At 38.3% G+C, this 11,696-nt stretch overlaps 1 protein-coding gene across 1 annotated transcript in view; it reads left to right on the top strand.

The window, feature by feature from the left end:
* LOC103914862 (myocardial zonula adherens protein-like) overlaps positions 1–11,696 on the top strand; it is a 53,845-nt gene that overhangs the window by 17,515 nt on the left and 24,634 nt on the right. Inside the window, exons 6-9 of the mRNA XM_009321584.1 lie at positions 2,042–2,167; positions 3,040–3,168; positions 4,870–4,955; positions 8,433–8,538. Of these exons, the coding sequence (XP_009319859.1) occupies positions 2,042–2,167; positions 3,040–3,168; positions 4,870–4,955; positions 8,433–8,538 (447 nt within the window). The remainder of the gene's footprint in view (positions 1–2,041; positions 2,168–3,039; positions 3,169–4,869; positions 4,956–8,432; positions 8,539–11,696) is intronic.

The following is an 11,696-nucleotide window of genomic DNA, read 5'->3' as shown; positions in this document are numbered from 1 at the left end:
CAGGAAATAAAAAGCGGGAAAAAACAATTAAAAGAAGAAAGGAAAGCTGATGCAATTAAGATTTCAAAACAGAAATTTGGACTTTACTGTAATCTGAAGGACATGCACCAAGTAGTCAGGGGAAGGTATGTCTGCTTCTAAGGGCAGAGAACTGCAGGTTAAGTCCCAGTTCAACTGAATGCTTAAGGATTTGTTTATCTTCAAGCATGTCAAGGTCTGCAGAATACATGCCCTGCCTTAATGAGGAAAAAGTTTAAATTTTGCCCTCAAAGTTGCAGTTTTATTACAAAGTTAGTGGATAAAATACCTCATTGCTGTCTTTGAAAGTGAAACATAAAATTGTGTGTCAAAGATGCCGAGACATCTGGGATTTAATTCCAGGGGTGAATGTAAGAGGATGGTGTGGAATCTGGGAGGTTAGCAGTTGAAAAGCAGTAACTACCATATGCCATGATTATTTCCTAGGTAGGAGAACACACCCATGTAGCTTATTAAGTAGATTCAGCTTATTCATACAATCATAACAATAACTGAGGTTAGAGATGTTGATTAGGAGTACTATAACAGATGCCCTGATGCATCTACCTTTTTATGCTTGTTTTTACTCTCCTCATTGCTCAAACTGTAAGCAAAGAAATGATGGAGAGACAGTGCCAGAGATCATATTCCATTTCAGTGTATCTTAAGGACTCTGGGTTTTGATTGTTGGCTTTTTCTGAATTACATGATTCTTTCAGGCTTCCCGAAATGTGGAAGGTTTTGTGTTGTACTGAAACTTAATTTAACTCCACTCCCTCTCACAAAGTGCAGGTTACTACACCTGCCGTAGTGTTGGTCTAGGTGAGATGCCAAAGAGGGCAATTGCAGTGCAAGTGGAGTCCTTCAGAGCTCAGTCCCTTTTCAAAGGATGAAATACACTGTTGTTATCCTACAGGGTAGTAAAACAGTTTGTTCCCACCATGCAAGGTAAACACAAGGGTTTAATAAATCTTTCAGTCCTTGAAATGAAAAAAAAAAAAAAAAACCCAAACCAAAAAACCCAAAACCTTAATCATCAGAACCAGGTATTTTGTAGCTGTGTAAATTGTAGTGATCAGCAGGGAACACTTCATTCTTCTCCCAGATGACAGTATATTCCTCATCTTCCTGACATTTTTGTAGCACCCACAGCATTTCACTATAACCTTGTCTGATTTATAGCATCTCTAGTAAGAGAACTAAGTCCTGGATTAGCTATTTTACTTTGCTTTTATTGTGGTTTAATGGAGTAGATGGGTTTAAGCTGTGAATATCCTGTCTAGTTTTTAATCACTGAGGGTGTGGTTCAGTCAGTGTTTTGAGCCAAGATAAGGGGGAAATCCTGTTTCTGAATTACCAGTCCAGCCCTCTTCCCTGTAGCAGTAGTGAAGTTTCTGGTCCTGTGGTTAAAAATTCAACCCTTCCACACCACTGAGTGTATTAATTTTAAGTCTGATTGTTCCCTGATCTGCTTTGCTCTATGGTCACCCCAGTTCTTGTGCCTACACAAAGAGCAGTATGTGAAAAAGCAAGAGAGAGGAGGGCAGGTACAGCTGTGTCTTCTAGTTAATAACACATACTTAAGTCCAGCTTAAAGTAATTATTGCATTGAGTGTTCATGGTCATTTAGAAACAGGATTTGAGTCTAGACCATCTCTAATCTATGCTTCTGTAAAATGGGGGAAGACAATATCTTTTCAATGGGGAAACAAACCAAGCGACTTGGAGGCTGTTATGGAAGGGTTCAGGAAAGAGGTATAGCCTGGTCTTGGATAAGCAATGACTAGTTAAATTCAGACAACATGAAACTTGATGAAACGGTAACTTCTACAAATTCAAATTACTTTTATACTGGCAGAGTGTTGTAAATGGTCTTGATGCAAATGAAAATCTGCTTCAGCAGTGTCAAATTTATAACAAGGTGGAGCTGAAGTTCAAAGTGTTACTTCTCACATCATGTGAACTCTGTTTCTCCTGCCAACAGTGCTGTACTGACTGATGGGTCAACTTTCCCCTCTCATAGGTGGAATCGTCGCAGGAAGCCAATGCTGAAGTCATGAGAGAGATGACAAGAAAACTGTATAGTCAGTATGAGGAAAAAATGCGAGAAGAGGAGCAGAAACATAAAGCTGAGAAAGAAATCCTCCTAGTACGTATAGCCAGTTAGTAAGAGTGGTGCTTAGCTTGGGTGTTATTTCTCAATCACTTAATACTCCAGAGTTGACATGTGTTCCTTCACTTCTGTCTCTGTGACTACTCATGCCACAGTTACTAAGCTTTCCAAGCTTTTGCAGTTGTAGGGCTGAGAAAAGAATGTGTTCAAACACAGTAACAGTAATGATAATGTAGATTTCAAAATTTGAAATGGGGTAAGTTGGGTTTTTTAACTTCTGATTCTCTAAAAAAAAAAAAAAAGGAAAATATAATGTCCAATTTTAGTGATAGTTTAAGAAGGGGAGGGGGAACGGCTTCACTGGATGGTACTGGAGCAAGAACTCTTCCTGTCCCCTGGTTTCCGTCCACCCCCCAAGTAAAACCTTTCGATGAGCAGTTTGTCATTGCATTTTTCTAACTGATAAAGATAGATAATGACTGAGATTGAAGGTAGATTTCCCCAGTCTCTTTCTATTCATACTGTTTTATATGCGAGAAAAGCACAAAGCTGAACGTGGCAAACTTTGATGTTTAAAATGCTATCTTCTGCAACAGCATATTTTTCTTATGCTGTTACTTCACGGCATCCTCAGAAGGGAAAACAAATATCTAAGAAATGGGTAAAAGTTTTTCTCAGATTTTCATAATGATGCTTTACAAATATGTATGCACTTCAGAGTGCCCCAACTCTTTTGTTCTATACAATTCACATTTATGGTCACAACTCTTCTAGACTTTTGGGCACGTGTAGTGAAAAGCTTTGAGCTGTGCTTAAAAGCTATTAGCCTGGCTCTTGGCCTTAAAAAAAAAAAAAAAAATCCTCAATATATTGTATGTTAATGTGACTGTAAATGTTCTTATTTGAAGGAGGAAACAAATCGGCTTCTGAAGGCTATTGAAGAGGCAAATAAGAAGATGCAGATTACAGAAACAAGCATTCAGGAAAAAGACCAGAGAATTGGTGAGCTGGACCGGCTGATTGAACGCATGGAAGAGGTATGAGAGTTAGTTGATTGCCGCCTTTAAAGGAAATGCAGAAGTGCATGGAGGAAATTTGATTTTTTGTTTGGTTTTTGTCTGCTGCTCAGTACTCTGCTCAGTGATACACCATTGCTGTTTGCATCTTACTTAGCTACTGTATCCATATAAGTAAATGGACCTGGACTACCGTAGAGACACTGTGACTACATGGTTCTTCTATCTTTCTAGTGGTCTTTACAATCAGGGCTGCCTAAGGTGTCAAATTCATTTAGTAAATTAACCATTTTTTTTAAAGAAAGAGTTTAAAAAGACCCTTCAGTCTTCCTTCAGTGTGCAAGGTCTCCTAAGCCCAATGAAGTAGTAATCATTAATGATCCAAAGTCTTTTAGAAATGCTGTTGGTAGGTCCATTAAAATGTGTTTTAGTTAGGAATAGACCTTTATTTTAATGTATTGTTAAACCTAAGAGTATCACAGTACCTTTCCTTGCATAGTACACTGCATCTGAATCTCATTTGTTGAACCTTTTCAGCTTTCTGAAAAAGCTTTAAATCTTCTGTCTCAAACAGTTACAGTGAAATTTCCTCTTCATTTTCTGGTATCAATCACCTAACTGAGAATGAATGTTATTGTTTAGTCCTCAGGCTGAATAGTGTCACTCTAAACGGTATGAGAGCAGCCCTTCCAAAAGACTGCAATGCTCTTGGATGTACTTTGGTGTTTCTCATTTCATTCAAGAGCAGGCATGTCGTTATCTTTAAAGATCTGTGCTTTGCTATCTAAAATACAGAAGCAGAGAGCGTTCTAGCAAGTGGAGTGAATATGATCTTCTGTTCTTACAAGTGAAGTGTTTTTTCACCAACTCCAGTTTAGTATATTAAATATTTGTTACTGAGAAGTAGATTTTTATAAGCCAGTCTTGTTGGCTTGACTGGTTAGTCTAATGTGCATTTGTATTGAGCCCCTTTTGTCTAATGCTTGCAAATCTATTAGTAGGATTAGTGATTACAATGCAAAATCATTCAGCTTAATATGCCCCTTTAGTAGCTCCAGCTACTTTAGTAGCTCCTGGGCTTCAGCCTACAACTTACAAGTATTATGCAGTGAATAGAGGATTGCAATATAGTTCTTAAGTACAGATGAGTTTCTTCACGTTGGTTATTTAATTTGCTCTTATCTGGCTGATACTTGCAGAATATCATCTGCAAGTATCAGCCAGATAATGCCTCTTAAATTCCTGTTAAAGTGGATAGCAGACTCCTCTGTTAATTTGTGTTGACTTGGTCCCCAAGTCCTCATAGATCTTCATGAGCACTGTGCTGGTGGACATCTAAAAAATAAACAGGAATATTCAGGGGAAGAAAATAGAGCAATACCTTTTATCTCAGCCTTGGATTGAGAGATCTTTTTTGAGGGATAACATGGAAAATTTGACATTTATGTAGTTAAAGATTGTGACAACTCATCTTTTTATTAAAAAATTTTTCAAGTACAACCGTACATCTTCGAATAGGAAATTGAAAACTCTGATCTTATTTCCATGCATAACTGGGAATTTGATTTTATTATTATGCGTTCTGTGCTCCTTGCATGAATCTTGTTTAATCAGTTTCTGTTTTAATTTCACAAATGATCTCTTGAATTGCAATGAAATATGCTTTGTGAAGCCCTTACATTTTGACACACGGAGAACTGAAGGATAACATTTCTTGTTTAGGAACGTCACCAGCTGCAAAAACAACTCGAACTAAATGAAATACAAATATCTGGAGCAAAATCTGAAAACAACTCTGACAGTGAAAGGTGAGATATGTCTTGTCTGTGGAACTTCTAGTATTGCTCAGAAACTTTAGAGGTTTGTTTGTTTGTTTTTGAAGACACTTGAATTTTACTTTTTCTAATTTTAAAACTGCAGTCTGGTAGGGATTGTCCATCTGAATGTAAGTTTATTTACAAGTAAAATATCAAGAGGATTAATTTTGCAATAAAAAAAAACTTTCATGCATCTGTCCTGGCTTAACCCCAGCTGGCAACTAAGCCCCACGCAGCTGCTTGCTCTCTCCCCCCGGTGGGATGGGGGAGAGAATCGGAAGAATAAAAGTGAGAAAACTTGTGGGGTGAGATAAAGACAGGTTAATAGGTAAAGCAAGAGCCACACACGCAAGCAAAGCAAAGCAAGGAATTCATTCACTCCGTCTCATCAGCAGGCAGGTGTTTAGCCATCTCCAGGAAAGCAGGGCTCCATCACACGTAACGGTTACTTGGGAAGACAAACGCCATCACTCCCAACGTCCCCCCCTTCCTTCTTCTTCCCCCAGCTTTTAATTGCTGAGCATGATGTCATATGCTGTGGAATATCCCTTTGGTCAGTTGGGGTCAGCTGTCCCAGCTGTGCCCCCTCCCAACTTCTTGTGCCTCCCCAGCCTGCTTGCTGGTGGGGTGAGAAGCAGAAAAGGCCTTGACTCTGTGTCAGCACTGCTCAGTAGTAACGAAAACATCTCTGTATTATCAACACTGTTTTCAGCACAAACCCAAAACATAGTCCCATACTAGCTACTATAGAAAAAATTAACTCTATCCCAGTCACAAACCAGCACAGCATCTTTTCTTGAAAAGTTGTTTGCAAACATGCAGAGTACATTTTAGATGGAACAAGTTGTGATGTATTTGTGGATTGCATTTTTCTTAAATCTGCATTCCCAAATTCAGCACAGTATGATCCTGACTCTGAATACTTTCATTATCTGTTCTAGACTGCTCAACACAGTTTTAAAAGACAAGACATTCTGTATCCTGTATTAAGCTGTAGGACATTCCCTTTGAAAAGATGAACTCTTGAAGAGAGCAAGAGTTTTGCATATAACTGCCAGAGGGGTCTTTTTTTGTATAAAAGAGTAAGCGGGGAATATGTTTGAGGCTTGGAGGAGCAGGTCTACGTATGTGATACACATTAACATATGCATGTGAACAAAATGAAGGTGTGGAAGAAATCTGTTATGTAGCATCACAGTGCAGAAATAAGCTATGAAGTTATTTGGGGAACATGAGGGTGATGTTATTGGCAGTGAGACCTTTGTGAATGGTTGTCCTCGAAAGCATGAGGCTTAGAAGAAAGATCTAGTGGTGTGGTGGCACCTGGATGTGTTGTTTCTGCCCACAGGTGTCATGTGCATCCATTACTACCTCTTTGAGACTGACAGAGCACCATGACCAGTCAAAAGAAAGCTTCAAGCAAAGCCAGAGGCAAAGTTTCAAGAGAAATCTGTCTAGCACTGAAATAGCGTAACTGCCATTGGAGTGAAAATTGCATCCGCCACTCAGAGGTTTATATGACACTACTTGAGTGGCTAAAGATGAATTATAAGCAGAGACTGTATAATTGTACTTGATTACTACTTATATTTCTGTGGCACCCAGAAATTCAGTTTTAAGGTTTTGGCATCCCGCTGTTCTGTAGGAAGCATAAACATAAAAGGAAGTCCCTGCCAAGAGCATCTCACTGCCTAGTTGTATTGATCTGTGACCAGCTTATCTGTTTTCAGGGTAATAACAGCTGTTCACAGCAGCCTGTTAAAATAATAATTTAAAGTGAACAGATGTCACATACAATATAGAATATGGAGATGAAAGATAATTGCTTTCTTCCTTTACTGCTGGATAACAGATACTCTTCTCACTTCAGTGAACCTTGCCCTGAATACTCAGCATGAAAAGTTATGCTGCAGTAAAAAGGGTAAAGGCAATGTTCAGACAGGAATTTGTGCAATGCAAGCAAGCACGCAGTTGCAATCTATGCAATGCAAGGAATGAATCTGTGTTCAGATGCTGAAGCCTGTTCTTAAGTTCTCTTTACCTGTCTGTACCCGACCAGACACTTGAACTCCACCTGAGGAAGGACCTCTGTTCCATTGCTATCAGTGCTTAAAATTATCTTTCAATGAGAGACCAAATATGTGTTACAACTGCAATCAAAATGTAAATTGTGGTTTTGTGAGACCTTCATATGCAGGATTGAAAAACCTGCAGCAATGCCTTGAGTTTTTTGAGTCCTTGTTAAAGTGCTGCAGTTACAATTCTGTAGAGTACTTCACTGTTAATAGAGACTCTTTCTGGGAGGAAACAGCATTCAATTCTGTCATTCATTGGAATCATGTCATGCAGTTTGCCATCTGCTGCTTTGCCTTAGAATGGTTGTTCTATTTGCAGCTTCAACAGTTTCTTCTGCTGTGCACAGACCAAGATGAAAAAAGCCTTTTTGTTTTCGATTCCCCTCCTCCACTTCTCAAATTCTGTCCAGTCCTGAACCTAGGAGTACAGAAGTTTATTTTGTAAGCAAGCAATTGCTTTCTTTGAAGAATTTTGAGAATTGTACATTCAGATAAAAATGGAGTCTCCCATGGCCAACACGCCAAAAACTTATTACAAAGCTTCCCTCCTGTTTCTTTGCATATTCTAAAACTACTTTTCTGGCAAGCTTTCAAACCAACTTGTGGCAGGAGTTCTGTGGGTGTTCAATTTCTGTGTTAAACAGATTTGAAGAAATGCAGAATCTATCTAAAGAGTCATACATACAAACTTAAAACAAAACAAATGGAAACATTCAAGGTCAGGTTGGACGGGGCTCTGAGCAACCTGATCTAGTTGAAGATGTCCCTGCCCACGGCAGGGGCGTTGGACTAGATGACCTTTAGAGGTCCCTTCCAACCCAAACTATTCTATGATTCTGTGATCCTATCCTGCTGACTGTTGATGAGTTAATACTACTCCAGTTAGCATTCTGCTAGTTGGCAACTATGCCAAATCCTTGACTCAAGGCTTCCTTGTGGTAGGAGAGCTTTTAAAAGGACGCCAGCAGATGTGCTTCCTGGCTTTTATTTAGTATATATTTCCAAAAAGGTTGCAAGTGGTAATAAGTCAGGATAAATGTGTCTTTCTGATGATAAAGATCTAGTTGGCTAAATGCCTTTCACTTCAAGGAAAAACAGACATCTTAAGGAGATGAGCTTTGTCACATTGTTTAATTGTCAGCACTTCAGGCTCTGAGTAAGCATGTCAGTATGCAAGACAAAGGTGAGTTAACTTGGGTGGAGACAGCCACTTTGACTAAAAGACTACCATTAAAATGTACTTTGGGCAAATTGACATCTGTCAGTGGAATTTGACTTGCCTACCTCTCGACCTAGTCTTCCTGATTTATAGTGGTATTGTGGGGGTTGTTCTTGTTTTGCTTATGCTGCATAGCTCCCCACTTACATGCTTAATTCTTCCATGTTCTGCTAGGTCACAGCATTTGGAGGAGGTAGCAGCCAGCCTAAGAGAGCGAATCAAACATCTGGATGATATGGTCCACTGCCAACAGAAGAAAGTCAAGCACATGGTTGAGGAGGTGAGACCTAGTAAAACAATTCTGAGTCTTTTGGGAACACTGATTATTCTTTTAGTACATAATCCAAAGAGAGCTCTGTTCTGTGTGCAGTTTCCTTATGCCACCTTAGTTACAAACACAATGGAAGATGAGTTAAGCATCTGGAGCTAGTGAAGCAGAAAGACTAGGTGAAAGCAGTTTAATCCAGTAGCTGTGGGTTATATACTGTGATCTTTAGGCTAACACTAATTCTGGAACTCTTCATGGTAGTCCAGGAAATACAACATAACAACTTACAACTTAATTTGAAGTGTTCAGAGGGTAACTGCAGAAACAATGCAGACTAGTCAGTGAGGGTATCCTTCCTGTACGGAAGTGGAAGGCAAAAACTGACCTTTTTTTTTGTGTGTGTGTGGTTCCTCACAGAAACAGGGGGGCAAACACAGTTTTTCCACCACTCATCTTTTTTACCCAGCTCTTGGGACATCATCTTAGCTGCTATAATTTCCTGTAAAATTTTAAGTGGCTTTCTGCTGGAAAGCTGCTTCAAGTTACAAGCTACCTACGTGCCAAGAAACTGTTTAGCAGTCAGAAGGCTGTGATTGCAAACATTTCTGTTTCTCCAAGTGGATGAAAGAATGACATGGGAAATAGGTAAATTAAGTTTAAATTGGAGCTTTACAAAGCAGCCTGACAGCACTGTTACACTGAGCCTTGCTATTGCACAGAGGATAGGCATTAATGAAATATCTTTTATTTGTATTTGGACATCACACATTCACAAATTCAAATGTTTGGAAACCATTCTAACGGAAGGCATTTGTTCTGCATTGACAATGTGCTGTTATAGGATTTCTGATTAGACATGGAGTTTTTCCATTTTTATCAAGGTGATAGTTTTTTTTCCTCTCTCTCTCCCCCCTGTATTTTTTTATATATATATATTTACCTATATCTGTTTTGTTTTATAACATTCTGATGTAGTCCTGCTGTATGATCAGATGTGTGATACTAAGCGTCTCTTACACAGAGGGATGCAAAAGTATCTATTTCTTTGCATTAAAGTTCTTCTGCCATATTATCAGTATAGAAGACTGGTATAAAGTCTTGAAGTTTTGTTTCTAGTTCAGTTTGCCATTTTCACTATTTCCAAGCATCATAGGAGGTGGCCTAAAACTGAGTTAACAATCTTTATACCATGGTATTCTCTTAAGGAAAACTTCTCCGATCTAATAATGCATTTCATGTAATTAATGGATTATGGGAACAATTATTTAATCTGTTTTGTATCTCTGTAAGCCAACCATCGTATTATGAGCTTTCTTTGTTCTAACCAAAAGTTCTAAAGGACTTGTCACTTTGTGATACATGTGGCAACCCAGATGATTCTAGTAATATATAAGAGGATGGTGGCCTAAACTTTGTCCTTCATTACTGAATGTATTTGAAACTGCTTGGTGTAATTTGACCTCTAGTGGGCTGCATTGGTATAACAAATACTTTCAGTTCCATGGGGTGTTTTGGCAAAAACATGTATAAAGCTTGGGCCAATGATTATTATTTCACAAATATTAGGTTTGATGGGTGAGTTTAGCTTGCTGATTCCTTGTAATGTATCTCTGCTGGTGACTTCATATACACAGAAAGCCCTTCTAGATCTTTTGGTTGTCCTATATAACAAGTAGAATGTTAGATGACCAACTCACTACTTAGCTGTCAGATATGTCTAGTTTTAATTGATGTCTGACTACCTGCATTTCAAAATCAATTAAATCTCTGTACAAATCCTTGACTGCCATGTAGCCACAGGGAACATATTTTTGCTTTCTCCTTTAGTCCTCGTATGTTTTAGTTTTTCTTTTAATTCAGTTTCCTTGAGAACTGCATGAACACCTGTAGCTACATCTATATTTTCACTAGTGAGCTAACTAAAGACTCCTGTAACAGAGGTTTGATCAGGTCAGATGGTACCAAATACATTAGGCACTTAATGTTTTTTTTTTTTTTAATTTTGTGCTATCCATGGTTTGTGTTTGTACTGTATTTGAGGAAATATCTACAATATAGTTGGCATGCACCATTTTAAACTGGACTCTTAATTAACGGCCTAAATATAGCAGCTTTAATAGTACAGAGAAGAGTAGCTGTCTACCACGGGGGAAGATAAAAAGCATTGCAGATGTGTATGCCCTGAGCTATCCACGCACGTGGTATTTTTTGTCATTTTTGCGCTTTTCTCTACATATATATTAGAAAAGTATTTTTAGGCTCACTTTAAGCAACACTTACTAACTATGCTATAGAAGCTGAGAAATCGGCAACAAAAATACTTATTAAAAGGTAGGCTGTTGAAAAGGAATGCTGTCTGAAGAGTCAGTTCTGCAGTTAAGTTAAAAACTAGGGAGCAACAGCACTAAACATACTTTCTAGAGTAAATAGGGAAGACTTTGTAATTGCGCTACTATTTAAGTCCCAGAAAATGTGTTCATCAGGGTATATTTGAACGCATGTCCTCTCTACATTAAATTTAACTGAATGCAGAATGTAATAGCTAGGAATATCTAGAAAAGTGTCATGAAAACCTGCCATGTTACTCATTATTGCAATACTTTCATGGCTGGTAGCTGTAAAATAACATTCCATCTTAGGGTTTATGAGGGTATTATAATAATCAATAACTTGCATTTAAATATAATTGAGAAAGAATGATCAAAGCGGCTAGAAAGTCTGCTTTCTGAAACGCTTAGCTTCTCTGTTGCATGAGAACGGACTGAGAACAGGCTAACCTGGAAAACTCAGAGGAGAAGTGGAAAGAAAGTTAAATAGTTAAAATTATCAGCAGTGCTTTTGTTAGAAGCTGAAACAAAGCTACTGTGTGAAGCACGTGAGAATGATGGCTAAGCCTATGCTTGCTTGACTACCGGATGAGCTTTATTTAGTATTAATCTTGGTATATTTGGACATAGTTCTGAAGTATAAATGAAGGGTTTATTCTTTCAGTGTAAATCACAATGGGTTTATGCTGTTATCATCTCCAATTTAGACAAAGTGCAGCTACAGAAATGAACAACATTTCATACGGGTGCTGAACAAACAAGATAATGTTGCTTCAAACTCACATGGAGAACTGTCAAAATTGAACAAGTACTGAGATGAATCTGCTGGCTGAAAAATCAAAA

This window comes from Pygoscelis adeliae, unplaced genomic scaffold (genome assembly GCF_000699105.1).
Source record: "Pygoscelis adeliae isolate BGI_AS28 unplaced genomic scaffold, ASM69910v1 Scaffold183, whole genome shotgun sequence".
In the NCBI taxonomy this organism is placed as follows: domain Eukaryota; kingdom Metazoa; phylum Chordata; class Aves; order Sphenisciformes; family Spheniscidae; genus Pygoscelis; species Pygoscelis adeliae.
The sequence above is the reverse complement of the archived record's forward strand: the minus strand, read 5'-3'. Positions and strand labels throughout refer to the sequence as shown.